Raw genomic sequence first — 15,504 nt, 5'->3', positions numbered from 1 at the left:
ATAAAATCACTAATTTAATTTGTCATTCAATTCATTAATAAAATCATCAATCAAATATAAAGCGAAAAGATTCATTTCTATTTGCTGTTTAACTTTCCTTCTAAGCAAACATTTGCTAAATTGTTCCCATGTCATGCATCCGATACAATAATTCTGAATAAGTTACGAATAAATAAATGTATCCGTTATAATTAAATAAAAGTATTTAAAATATTTGATATATATACATACATCGCACGCAACAAATATAGAGACGGCGACTTCTTCCACTATCTCAGTGTATTCCATCCCCAACCAAATAAGCATTCATCATCATTATTCACCTCTAATAACAAATTCCCATCATTTAATCTACTATTAATCATCGAGTTGCTTTGTTATCGAATCTCGAATCCAATTAATCATGCACAGGTTCATCCAAAGAATCACAGTGACAGACAAAAAAAAGGAAATTATTTGAAGAAGATGATCGATGCGTGCAGTTCTTCTCCAGAAATAAGATATTTTTTATGCTTCTTTCTTCATTGATTCCGGTTAAAATTGTTGCTGCAGCAACCAGATCTCGTCCGCGCTCCACAGATCGTCCCCTGCTGGCCACACCATCTGCTCCAAGTCCGGGAAGTCGAAGGCCTTCGGCAGCGACTCCGGCCACAGCTCGCCGCCTGGATGCATCAGGCCGCCGGAAACAGGAGGCTGCGGCGAGAACTGCGCGCTGACCGAATCCACCGACGACGACGACGCAGCGGCGGTCGAATTCTCCGGGCTGGGCTTTGCCTCCGTCTCCGTGATCGCCGGAGTCGCAACCCCGAACTCCGCAGCGGCGGACGTACTGGAGCCTCCGCCGCCGATTCTCTCCAGGAGGCGGGGCATCCACAGGTAGCGCACGACGTCCCTGAACTGCTGGCTGCCGGCGTCGCATTCGAGCTGCTTCGCGTGCTTCTGCACCCGCGTCCTCCAGTAGTTCTTGATCTCGTTATCGGTTCTCCCCGGAAAATACTGCGCTATCTTCGACCATCTTCGCAAGAACGCAGACACAATCAAATCATCAATTTCGCCAAACAACACGCCAAGAGATGAAGAATTCGACGAGCCACCTGTTCCCCCACCGCGAGTGGAGTTCCAAGATGAGCAGTTGCTCCTCCGGCGTGATGTTGCCCCTCCGTACGTCCGGCCGGAGATAGTTCAGCCACCGGAGGCGACAGCTCTTCCCCGTCCTCCTCAGCCCTGTTTTTTTTTTTTAAAAAAAAATCCCATTTTTTACTCTTCCCCGGAAAGAAAAACAGAGCACTCTGTTCCGGTGCAGTGAGTGAACGAGTACCTGCGCGACGAGCCAGCGAATTCCACTTCCCCTCGCCATTGACGGCGATGTAGTTCATCAGCGCGCGGTCCTCCTCCCTCGTCCAAGGCCCTCTTCTCAACTCCATCTCCTGGACCTCCATTGGCCGCTTCCTCTTTGGATGTTGTGGTGGATCGGGACGGAGAAGGAGAAGAAGACGAAGGGGGGTTTTGTAGACATGACAGGACAGGACAGGAGGCGGCAAATAAACACGTGATGAAAAGGGAGGGGAGCCGCAACGGGGTATAGAATAGATTAAGGGAGTTTAAAGACAAAAGTGATGGCTTTTGATGGAAGGCAAACAGCGTAGCGTACCAGAGCCTTTAACTTTTGACAAAACACTTACTCGATCGTTCGCCAAGTGGAACACTTCTGTGAGCGTGAATCCAAGAAACAGAGCTAAATTTGTTTTGCTCCTCCCTTCTCTAATTTTGTTTTTTTGTTAGAAAATTAAATTAAAAAAATCGCTCCGCGGATTAACACGTTATATATATTCATACACTTGTTCGGTGCATATTTTCAGACGATTCTCATATATCTGGGCATCCGAATGTTCTTCCAGGCATTCTAAATTTTAAAAATGAATCGGGACGTTTTTGAGGAATTCTGTGTACTTGGATCTGTGAGGATCGGTTATGAGTGTGAACCGAATGGGTGTGTAGATTAATAAATCTTTCTCTTTTTATTTAATGAGATGTTAATTTGGACATTCGTTCAATGCACACTCCTGGGAGATTCTCACATGTCTGGGTGTCTCGATTCGTAAAAATTAATCAGGGCATCCGGGAGAGGCTCCGAGCATCCGGACTTATGAGGATCATCTATGAGTATGGACCGAACGGGTGTATAGACTAATAAATCTCTCACTTTATATATAATGAGATGTTAACTTGGACACTCATTCGGTACACACTCCTGAGAGACTTTTGCATGTCCGAGCGTCCCGATTCTCAAAAGTAAATTGGGGCGCCTGGGAGGGGCTCCGAGCATCTGAACCTGTGAAGATCGTCCAAGAATGTGCATCGAATGAGTGTGTAGACTAACGAATCTCTCTGTATATGAATGAGTATTTACTCTAATAAATTTTGAGATTACTTTTCAATTAATATAAAATACTTTTATGGATGTATGATCTTATTATGTAAAGGGTCGTTACGCTAGAGTAAAGTATCTCTCAAGATGTATCTATCTATATCTTATTGTGGCACCGATAATATTGAACTGCTTGAGATGAGCGATATCATTTTTGTTCTAAAAGTTTACATTCGCTAGCTCAAATATTTGCACATAAATTTTGTTATTCCAAAATTTTTTAATTGATACCGGGTATCTCATTTATATTGATTAATCTTGAGATGGTAGACTTGCCCTATAGAAATTTCCTATTGCTCATCCAAATAATTTACTAGTCCCGCATTTTTAGATTAATTATTTATTAAAAAAATTATTTATTAATTTATAAAAATTTGATCTTATATAATAATTAAACATTTTCTTCCTTATATAACAATGAACTAGGTAACATCGAATTTAGAATGATCAATTAATTCTATGAACATCATTGTCCACTAATTGTTATGATAAATTAGAAAGCGCTCTCGATAAATGACTCAGAAACTTAGTATTCTATGATTGTGTATCTTATTTGGAGAAAAAGTTCTATAAATGTGTCGGGGCTCAAACTATAAATATCTAGATGACAATTCGGCGCTCTTATGCCACCATAGACCCGGGGCTCCATTAGTATTATATAATTTGTGTGGTGGGCGGTGACAAACCTCATGTACTTCCAACAAAAAAAAAAAAAACAAGAAAAGCCTCAAAGGCTGCAGCAGCCTCCTGAGCAAGTCGGCTCAATGCAAAGATTGAGAAAAAGATGAACTCAAGTGCTTAGTTTATGACCTAAAGGACCCATGCTGTTGCTAATCAGGGGTTTAAAGTCTGTACTTGAGCAACACTTCCAGATGCTTTTGTCCCCCAAAACAAAATTAATGTGAACGACAAAGCTAGCACACCAATTTCTTAATTCCACACTTTATATATCATTCATACTTGTTTTTTATCCTCACCTGATACCTACTTGGTTTATTATAATGGGATAAAAGATCAACTTTTGATAAATATATATCATATAAATTGATCCTATGATTTACCTTCTTTCACATAATCTGGAATAAGCTATGAGTGACGTATGGAATGAGCATAATCATCTTTTACTACAATATTATAATACTTAGATTTTGTCCTTAGAGTCATGTCACTTTTTACTGCACTGCTACGATACTTGGATTTTGCCCCTGAACTCATGGCATAGTGGATCCTTTTTTATTGTTTCAAGTATTTAAGGATCTAGTTTTAAGTTCGGTGAATTAAAAAATAAATTTTTATAATTAATCTAAAAATATTAGATTGATGGATCATCTGCTATGAGTACTTTCTGATTCATCTTAGTGACAAATAGAAAACTTATGTAGGATCGGAAGATAACTCTTAAGATTAATGAGTAACTTAAATTGATGATACCAACTAAAAAAAACAAAAAAAAAAAAAATCATCATCTATGCAGAAATTGCTGAAAGGTCAAGCACAAGCTAACTTCCCTTTGAGTCATTAATCAAGAAGTGTATGAGTTCTTTTCTAGAAGCAGCAATATAATTGAGCCATGTGATGCATGTACAGTGCATGACATATCACATATATTTAAAGGGTTTGGCACCAGAGAAGAGAAGAATTTGTTCTTGTGTGTTAACCAAAAGAAGGGACAAGCAATCACAAGTGGCAATAAACAAAGTATTCCAAAAGAATTTGAATATCACATATATTTTCAAACTCGAATTCAAATATTAATATTTTTATATTATTCGACTCCATTCGTATGATTTGCGCCTCTAATTCAGCCAAATCTCGATAAAGAGGAACCAATTAGGATGCATGAGTATTCCCAAGTATCACTAATGATTAACAATCATATTTGTACTGTTCATGCAGTAATGTAAACAAGTGCTGACAGTGCGTGCCACATCAAAATACTTTTATGTGTTGCATATATTCTTATTCTGAACTTTTAGAAAGGAAAAAAAATAAACAAATTTAAATATCACACTCTACAGCTCGCTTAGTTAAATCCAAGAAGACATCACAATTCTAGTAAAGACATCTTGTTCTATTATCTACCTTTAGCTTTTTCTCTACTGATGCTATTTGAAAACTATAGAGATGATGTATTGAGTATGATGAATTGATGGTCGATTAGTAGAAGATCTTTCTCTCTAAAAAGAAGTTTTTTTTTCGATCATACGCATAAGAAGACGAGCCAATAAAATGTCAGTGCCTAGAAATCGGAGGGAGTCCTTAGCGAAGACCCTTCGACGTTCAAATCAGTACAAATCCAGATGAGTAGTTGAAGAACAGTAAGAACGTGTGCACGAGAGTAAAGTTGCAGATGTTCTGAGAATGTACCTTCACCACGGAAAGTACTCTCCTTTATGTACCTCCTCACCTAACCTCCACAGTCATGAGGTGGCAAAAGGTGTCAGAGTTTGTTACGTAAAGGAAATTGAACAACCTAGGTAATGTATAATGATTATCCGAGGAATCTTCTCTTTACTCACATATATACCTCTTTTGCCGTTTATAGTTTCTGTTATTACTGAGGTTGAAGAAGGAAAATGCTGTTATAAATGGCCTATTGATGGGAGAGACGATGATCCTTGTAGAAGTTTCCAAAAGAATATTTCCTGACACATAATTGTTGTTCTGACAGGTTATTAGGATATTGTTTGCTGAATATATCTCGACCGGTTCTTAAGGCCGACCATCTCTGTTGAGCTGCTCGATTATATTCTGTATAGTTGGCTCTGTTATATATTGTACTGCATGTATCTTGGTTGACCAATAAGATCAACCACTTTTATATCTATTTCGGCATTAAGCGGCTTAGTTATGTTTTGCATATCATTGAGAGATTCGTTCTGAGAATGATAATATAATGCCTTGGTTATGTTAGAAATCTGTTTGAGAAATAAGAGGAAGCTTGGTGCTTCCTGGAAGTCTATCTAATAACCTATGCTTTGCTGGGAATCCGTTCGGATAGTAATATGAGGATAAGTGCTTTAGACTCGGGCGACCTTTTACCCGGTCGAGGCTTTACTGGAAATCCGTCCGGATAATAATATGACTCTAAGTGCTTTAGATCCAACCGACCCTTTGCCCGACCGGATCTTGTATAGAGAGATTTGCGAGCCTCAAGGAAATCTACCCGTACTTTGACCAACCTACGGTTGGTCGACTGTGAGAGGGATTGATCATCCTAACCAGCTTAGAAGGCTGGCCGCCTCAAAATCCAATCAACTATTGGATGATCAAATGTGTTATCTTTTAGGTAGAGTACTGGGCTCCGTATATTTGACCGGCTTAAGGGTTGGTCAGTTATTACTCGTCCGACTTATAATCCAGTCGGGCTAGACCTTAGAACCTTAATATTGGGTGAATGAAGAAGTCAGTCAGGAGATGCTCTCTTCCATTGACTTTGATCACCGCATGATCATCTTAACTTTGGCTGTCACATCATCTCCTGGGTCCGCTCGTTACATCCCGTATCATCTAGTTTCAAGCACTATTAAAAGTTACTGGTCTCATTTTGGAGTTCATCTTGTTTAGTTGAAGATTAGTTGAATCGATCGATCAGTTGGTGATGTATTGATTGGTTATTGTTGTGTCGATAGGGATGATTATGCCACCAAGAGGGAGGCGGCTACGATGTGAAGAATGACATGATTTGATCAACCTAAACAATTATAGTTAGCTCTATATTTGATCTCTTTATGTATTGTGTATTCTAATTACTTTCGGGAACAAATTTAATATTCGACTGGGTAATAACTTATTTATATTTATTCAATATATATAAGATTAAATAAATAAATAAATTTGGATAACTTGATAAATTAAATAAATAAATTGAAATATATATATATATATATATATATTCAACTTGTTAATTAAATTTTTATTAACATACTAAATAAATAAATAAACTTTCAAAATAAATAAATAAGTTTATATTATCAAACCTAACAATCAACTAAATAAATTTAAAATGTATATCCAAATAAAGTAAACTTAAAACTAAATTTAAATCAAGCTCAAACTTTACAACAAGAAATCATGTCAAATTTATCATCATCATCAGTGCTCCCTAAGCACTACCAGGTACTGCCATTTCTAAATACCATCCGTTCATATTACTTTTGATCATCAAAAGCAAAGAGTTGTCCCTAACGCTATGGTACACTTAAATATTCATAGTTCCGTCTTCAAATACAACATATTTATACGATTTTTTTTTTTTAAATAGAATGCACAACTACATAATGCTAGCCTTCTAAATTATCTATTAAAAGTATTTTTATTTATTTATTTTGATGATTAATAAATTTTTTTTATAGGATCGAATGGATTGCCCTACAGTTAATGTTACTAGTTCATCAAAAAAATTTTAATCAAAAGCAAAGAGTTCCACCGTGTTCCTTGCACCATGCACTAGACATGCGTTAGGCAAGACTTTCACACTGAACAAAATACCTCTTTTATACATAAAAAAAGAAAGTTGAAGGCACCCAACATTTTTTTTATCAATTTTTTTATTCCAATATGTCACAGTAAAATAAATTAAAATTTTAATTCAACTTATTCAAAAAAAATATAACACTTTTATAATATATATTTTTTATTAATTTAGTCAATAATACATAAACCTATCAACTGCGCTATAACAGTTAACAGTTTAATAGCCATTAAATAATTATTATAATATTATATAGCTATTAATGATTGCTATAATTTAATTAAATTTAAACAACATTGGTCGGTAATTATTTTTTGTTATAGAGTATTCGACACTTAATATTTTTAATTAAGTTGAATTAATTTATTCTACTATGTTGTAATAGATATTCTATAATTCTACACTATCAGAGGATATTTTTAAAATAAAAAATATATTAAAGTACTATTTTATTTTTTTAAAAGGACACTTTTGATAATTTTTAAATAAGTTAATATTTTTGATAAATTAAATCGATTTATTTTAATATGTTATATGAGATACTCTATCTATTACATCATCACTAAAATAAAAATATTTTAATAGATGGAGCCGCACTTTTATTTTATTTTATTTTTATAAAAAACATTCTTTGATAATTTTAATAATTAGGGTAACTTTTACCTTTTTTTCTATTTTTTTTCTTTTCTAAAATTGATATCATATATCTAATTTATATGGACTAATTCTAAAGGTACTTAATCCGATCTTATGAAAATTTTCTACTAGCCACTAGAATAAATCAAAAAACATTTCAGTAGATAACCGATAAATTCAATATTTTTAGGTCAACCATCTATTAAAATAAATTCATTCATTAATTCATCAAAATTAGGATCCTTAGATATCTGAGAAATTAAAAAAAGACCCTACCATTGCACCAATATTGTCCGAGGGCAAGATTCGACCACAGTTCGGAATCGATGGTTCAACGATTTAAATTAAGGGCTCGATAGTTCAAAATTGATGGTTCGACGGTTCGAAACTACCGGTTCGACCATTCTTGAGGGTCGACTCTTAACTTTATCCGTCAAAGACAATTATAGTTCACGGTTCATGCACGGTTCACTACAATTCACGATTTATGTACAGTTCACCATGATTCAAGATTATTATATTAAAAAATATAAATTATAATTCATAAAAATAAAGAAAAGCTTACATTTATTTAAGTTGCTTAGGTATCCCCTTAAGGTATAGGGGAATCAAAACTTATATAGTTCTTTTATCTTTTTACCCTATTACATTATGAAGTTACATTGTTATTCACTTTTATTTCCCATTCTCGAATCATTTTTTCTTTCAGTATCAAATTCTTCGATTTCGTCATCTGAATGTTACATTTCTTAGATTTTTTTTTTTCTGATCTGGTCCAATCACCGAGTAATGATGGGGCTTCCAACTAGTCAGGAGATAAAGTCGATCGTTGTTCATCCAATATGCTATTGTCCGTACTGAATGTCTATTCCACATCAATTATTGACACTAGACAAATTAAATTTTTGTGAGATCATGGAGAGAACGGTAAATCTTTGAGCCATCGGTGACAATTACTTTAGGATATCGAAATCTATTTCACTATATGCTTCATAAAATCAAAAGAAATCATAAAACAATTTTTAAGTTTTTATGTGGAACTTGAAGTTTCGTCCATGTTTTTAATAAAATTTATGCTTTTGTAAATTTTAAATTACTACTACTAGTATTTTGTATTTCAGAAATATTAAATTATATTCTATATTTTATACTATATTCTTTATAAATATTATTATAATTAGGAGAAGAAGAATCTCTAAATAGAATTAAAGTGTGTAATAAAAACATTTCGTAAAAAAATCTAATTTATATCTAGGGTCTAAAACAAATACAACTAAATAAATTTTAGTAATATGAAAAAAAATATTTTTCCCATTTTATTTTCATTGCCAATACACAAGAAGATAAAAATTCATTGATGTTTTTTTTCATTTAAAATTAATACTATATTACAAAAAATTCCTTAAACTAAATGAGAAGTAGGATAATAAAAATTAAAAAGTTATTCGGTTGAATTATTATTTTTTTTAAAAAAATTTTACAAATACTACTATAAATATTTCATTTTTATTAAAATAAATATATATTAACATTATTAATATTTTGTAAAAAATGAATATAATAATTATCTATATTGAAATGAATCTGGCAATAATTGATATGTTGAATTCCAATGCACGAAAATTTTTAAAGTCTCATTCCATTATTTTTATAAACTTTATCTCATTATTTCATTATAGATAGATGTGGCCATAAATATGAAATAATATTTTTATTTGGTTCAATATGATTTACTAAAATTCTTAATTTATTTTGAATATATAAATTTAAAACATGACAAACACAATAAATATGAAAAAATTAACCACCAATAACATGTTGACATATAAATTTAAGTTCTTCAAGTATTAGAAATAACATTATCAAATAATATTTAAAATATTTACTAATTAATTCATATTCTTCTAAAATAAAATATAATAATTATGAGATGTCGTAATCATTAAAAACTCTATAAGCTAATAATTTTTTTTGAATATTTGAAGAGTTATTTATCCAATGGAAAGTCATACTTATATATAAATATATTTGTCAATGATCACTCTAAATATCATTTTATTTAATATACTAAATTCTTCAATTAATTCTCCCTTGTTTTATTAATTTTTTAATTGTACGAGTAAGTGTAGTTATAGGAACACATTTAAGAGATAGATTAAGAGATTCTTTATAAAAATCTTCAAAAGTGCATTTAGATCCAAAACTAAATGAAAGATGTTCTTCTAGCTAATGATTTTCCTAATTTATTATCATAATATAAAAATAAACTAGAATAAATACTTTCGTTAGTGGAAAATCTACATAATTGTATTATAGCACGGTCAATTCCAAATTTTGTTAGGTGCTTCACTTCTACGTGTCATTTCAATGAACCATAGCCTCCACCTATTTGGAATTTGTAAGAAGTATTGCAGTACTTACATTTTACATTTAATTTTTTCAATGGAATAGTGATCTTATCAAAATGTTTAGTAAAAAATAAAAGATTTTAAAGGAGAAACTTCTGAAACGTTAGAAGTAATTGCATCGGCATTGCCTTGTGTATCGGGTGTCGTAGTCGGATTCGGAAGTTGCTTGGTCTCATCATTGGTGGATTGAATGATCGGATTCGCTATTTTCTTGCCCCTCCGAAATAGAAATGATGATGAACCTCTTCACCCTTGTCCCCCTTCTTGCCCTCGACATCCTCCATTATAGTCAAAACTCAAAAGAGAAAGTCGAAAGTGTGTAGAATTAGCCTCGAAAGTGTGTAGAGATTCCGGAATTGAGAAATGAGATTATGAGAGTAGAGAAGATGTAAGTGAAGATAATGAAATAAGCTTTCTATTTATAAAGTTTGGAGAGTAATAGATACTAAATCATAAATAAAAAAAATGATCAAATGACCTCAACCGTTGAAAAAATATATAAAAACCTCTTTTTTTTCATCCCAGCGACAATGGTCTGAACTGTCGGGTTTCAATGGTCCAACATTAAACAAACAAAAAAAAAAAGACAATTGAATCATTGGTTCGAACCAGCAGTTAACTGTCAATTGACGATTTTTGGAAGAGTTGAATATAACTGGCCAGAGCATCCAACCGGATCAGTTATAGTTTTTGAACCAGAACCATATCAATAAATATCCAACCCATTGACCCGATTCTAGATCTGATTCTGACCTGACCCGGGGTTGAATCTAGGGGCAACTTTTACCCTTCTTGTTACATAAAAGAAAACAATTAAAAACTTAGAGAGGTGCATGTTAAACAAATATCCACCCTTTACACGCTAGTTAAAACATTATATTCTTTAGCATGAGCCATCAGCACCGACACGCCATGGTGATGAAACATATAAACTATGTGGGTACCACATTGCATCCATGAGGAGGGTGATGACTAACAAAAAGGAAAGAAAGGGGCATAATCCATTCACAAGTGTATAATAATTAGTAAGTGGGTTCAAGTTTCAAAAGGTAAATAGAGACTTGAATGTTATATATATAAAGACATGTTATCCCATACATCGTGTACACATCTTAACAAATTTTAATTTAAAATTTTTATTGGGCTTAATACTCTAACTCAACCTCTAAATTTTAAAAAATAAATCTTATTAACATAATTAAAAACTTTAAATAAATAGATAAATAAGGAAAAAATCACCGTTTCCTTGTGAGGGTCCGACCACCCATGAGGGGTGTACATGATAAAAAGTTTATCTATATATATATATATATATATATATATATATATATATGTCTAAGATGCTTGTATTGGTATAATTTATACTAATAATCAAACTCAGGTTTTAATATATGACAAGTGATTTAAAGTTAGATGTTGTGTGTTCTAACTTATTTACCAAGTGTGCAAGACTGCAAGACTTGATCGAACCTGACAACATGCTGAAGTTCTGTTAGGTCTGAAGGGCCTAATAACTGGCAGGAAGTCCAGTTAGGTTGATATCTAACAGGAAGTCCAATTGGATCTTAGGACCTGACAGCTAGCTGAAGTCCAAATGAGACATCTGAAAGGAAGACCTGATGGGTCAAGAGTTGAGTGAGTTTACAATTGGTAAGTGAGGTAAGTACTAGAGTACAGAGATCTAGTGAGGACGAGCCCCAATAGGGCAATATGCGCTGATCTAACTTAGATCCATTTTAGAAGTCTAAGTTGAAACCAAGACTAGATCCTGGTCTTGGTAAGATATGATTTAATTATTAATTTTAATTCATATTATGCTTGTTGTGCTAAATCTGTTGTGCAAGAAATCAAAGCTGTAAGTTGGTTGGAAAAAGAGGCGCCTGGATTTGGCTGAACCCACCCACACATGCAGTTAAGTTGGCATGCTTCAATTGGTCAGTACATGTCAACGATCCAGGCGCTCAGGGGTGGTCTAGGCGCCGGGGGTTGGATAACTCAGTGTCAAAGCAGAATCGGATAGGCTTCAGTGCAATTGCCTGAGGGTGGTCCAACGCCTGGAAAGACCTATAAAACAAGCTTTGACCAACAACATCAGAACATCATTCAATACAATTTTTATACTCGCTTACTACTTCGAAAATTGCTCTACGACGCCAAAACGCTCCTCTGATGACTACGCCTGAGCTTCAACATAAAGTCGTTGGTATACATGTATTTAAATTATTTGCACTTTAACTTTTTATATCCTTGTAACTATTCGATTCATATTAGTGAATTTCTCGTCGAAAAGGTCCAAAGTGCCTAGGTCTTGGAGTATGAGCCGTCGAAGGCTCCGAGCCAAGTAAAATGCTTGTGTTTTGCTTTCTCGTGTTTTCTCTTTCTCACTTAGTTTATTTTTCCGCTGCACACTCGCTTTCAAAAGAAAAGAAATGATTTTTAAAATCACGTGATTCACATCCTCCCTCATATGTTAACAATCTTACAACATGGACTTAGGAGAACATGCAAGTACCCGATAGCTAAGGAGGATCAGAGATGACAAACCTTGGCAGAAGACGTAAGCGAGTGAGAAGGATTGCAAGAGAAAGGAGCTGATGGACTCGATGCATCCAAGATACAAGGAGCTATGGAAGAGTACTCCAGCAGAGAGAGGGCACAAAGGAGCGAATCGGAAGGACTTGTTGTATCTGAGGGATGAGAATCTACAAGGAAGATCGCGCAAGGCGATCGAGACGAAATTCAAACAACTACATGTCCGGGCGATCGAGAATCATCCAGGCGACTAGAGAAGATGAAGTCAACAAATAGTCAAGTGTAAGGTTGACCATATCCAGATGTCTGGAAAGCTTTCAGACGACCAGAAGCCAATTACTGAGTCATCTAGGACTGCTATCAAAATGGATCAGAACGACCATGCCAACGAGTTTCCAGGTGATCAAAGAGCCTCCCGTCGACTGAAAAGCTTGAAAAACAAAATACACAACACACTCGTATTATTTTTCTTTCAGTTCTATTTTAGTATTCTCATGCTTAACCATTGTAAGTGGCTTCTTTGCCTCCAAGTCATTTCCGAAGAGGAGAAAATGTTGGAGTTTACGTAGTTCTTGGACTAGCAACCTGAGGGCTATAAATCAAGTAATTTGTCTAGCCCCTTTCTTTTTATGTTTGCATTTTATTGTTAATGTGCATGTGTCCTTGCTAGATCGTTAGTAAGAAAAATAGATTTTTAAATTTGTAGATCGCTATCCACCCCTCCCCTCTAGCAATTCAAACTATTTCCGCTGCACTAATAATATATATATATATACTTTCTTCAAAGATAACCTTTATGCTGACCTTCATTTTCCTCTACATCCAATTTTTTCTGTAGTTTGAGCCTACTTCCACATCCCCCTACAACAACTAGCACCTAACTCCTTTAGGATACTATGTGGGGTAGTAATACTGTTCAGCTTGTATAGGATTTCCCTACATCCCTATGTTTTTAACTACTTTATTATCCAAAAAAATTTGAGTCGGACATTTTTATTTTCCATGCCTGAGTGGGCATTGTATACTTTAAAAAATGGCCTCTTCTAACAAGGGTTGGAAATCCCATTATTTTTACCTTCGACTCCTCGACCCTGTGTCTTCCCGATCGACTAGCAAATAGAGCTACCCAACCCTCCCGAGTAAGGCAAATATCGTTGGGAGTCGGTCTACCTTAAAGTCGCTGCTTAGCTAACCAACTTAAAGTATCATATTCACAAGTTGTTACTCAAGGGCGTATTATATATATATTTGGGTTGAGTCCTATTCGTAGTCCGTTGCCTAACTCTTTTGGTGAGAAATCCCTCTATCTATTGTTTTTTATTCTAACTGATTTTCTTTTCTTTTTTGCAGCTAAAGTAATGTGAAAGGTTTTGCTGAGCGAGTCCACCAAATTAACTGATGAACAACTTGACATTCGCGGAGCCGCCGAGCTGGAGAGCCACGAGCTCTTACCAATCGAACTATATGAAGGGCCGATCAATGAAGAAGGAGCGAGCCAAGTGGCAGGGAGTGTTGCAACCGCTAATACTGACGAACTGTCTCTAGAGCACCCTTGCTTGATGCCCATCGTAGTTTCTTCAAAGTCCACGACTCTGGCTGAACTCTTGATCCACCACCAACATCACAAAAGGTGCAGCATGGAGACTCCTGTCCGATCGACAACCTCTGTTCAATAGGCATTCGCTATCGCATCAACTACGCGACCACCATCCGAGTGGAGAGAGAGCTCTACCTCCGCGATTCCTAAAGTGGAGGTCGGTCAGATCTCTCATATTTCCTCCGATCGGACTCCCTCGTTATCCAAGTTGCCTGCCGAACCCCTCCTTGCTCAACCTATAACATATCTGATGTCGCCACCAACTGAACCAGTGCGACCAATATCAATGGTAGACTCATCTCCTCTCTCTAAGTCTAAAGGTAAGTCAAAATCCACTTCGATAGAGCCAGTGGACTAGACAATTAGAAGAAAATACGAATCATCCTAAGGCTACCTACTCAGGACCTACCAAAACCACATTCTACCGAGTCACTAGCTCCAGAACACCAGGTTAGGATCCAAGGACCCTAGGTCCAGATTTAGGTACATGCACGGGCTTGAGCATCCGCCAGTTCCCCCTGTTGGTGCGGTTAGCACTAACAGTCTAACTCAAGTTTTTATGAATGACAAAGTAGGTTAAGTTAGTTTCATTGTGATCTAATACTTTGAATAAGTGTGCAGGAGAAGTCCAACTTGTAACAACCCAAATTTCCTCATTTCGAGTTCTAAAAGTAATTTAAAAATATTTAAAATACCTTAGAAATATTATAGAGATTTTTAAAAAATTTTAAAGTATTTTTATGTAATTTTTGGAGTTCGTTTGATATTTTTACCAAAAGGAGGAAGTTTCAAAAAAACAAATAAGTTTGGCCGAGGTTCGAACCTGCGACCTCCGGCCAAGCCAACTCTTAAGCGAATCCGGCTGACCAAGTGTCTCAGCAGACGATGCTGATCAGATAGGTAGGGAAATATATTTAAGGAATAGCATTTAATAAGAACTCTAGGTATAATAAAGAGGGAACTTAGGTTTTACTGTGACCTAACCTAATTCCTCTCCCGAATTCTTTCTCTCCTCTGCTCTTCCCGTGCGACGGCGACTCGGGCGACGAAGAAGACAACCCAGGGCACGTCTCCAGCGGCCGGCCAAGGCTCGATCCGAAGGGTTTCTTCGCCGGATTGAGATCCTCTAGTCGAGTGAATCCGTAGGCACGAGGAGGAAGTTGGATTTCCAAGCTCTCCGCAAACCCTAGTTACCTCTCATCCGGCTGTAAGCTCAAGAACACCATTGTAAGTTGCTTCTCACCTGTGGTAGGAGTAGTTCCGGATCTTGTTTTCCTTGAGTTCGAAGTATGTTGTAAGATTTTCTTTTAGTCTTTAGATTTCTGCTGTGTACCTCAATGAAAGGAAATAGGGTTTGTGTGCTTGTTTAGCTTGTGGTTGCTTGCTTTGGATCTTTGTGTTCTTGAATTTGAAGCATGCTGTAAGGATT

The 15,504-nt window shown here is 35.5% G+C and overlaps 1 protein-coding gene across 1 annotated transcript; it reads right to left on the bottom strand.

Moving 5' to 3' along the window:
- Window positions 1-377: 377 nt before the first annotated feature.
- Window positions 378-1,500, bottom strand: LOC122010157 (transcription factor MYB108-like). The gene is made up of 3 exons (XM_042566590.1): window positions 1,319-1,500; window positions 1,095-1,224; window positions 378-1,015 (listed from the first exon to the last, which is right to left on the bottom strand). The coding sequence occupies exons 1-3, from the start codon at window positions 1,437-1,439 to the stop codon at window positions 535-537; spliced, it is 732 nt and encodes a 243-aa protein (XP_042422524.1). The 5' UTR covers window positions 1,440-1,500; the 3' UTR covers window positions 378-534.
- Between the last annotated feature and the right edge of the window lie 14,004 nt (window positions 1,501-15,504).

Source organism: Zingiber officinale, chromosome 8A (genome assembly GCF_018446385.1).
Source record: "Zingiber officinale cultivar Zhangliang chromosome 8A, Zo_v1.1, whole genome shotgun sequence".
NCBI lineage: Eukaryota > Viridiplantae > Streptophyta > Magnoliopsida > Zingiberales > Zingiberaceae > Zingiber > Zingiber officinale.
Note: the sequence above shows the minus strand (reverse complement) of the source record. Positions and strands in the feature narration are given on the sequence as shown.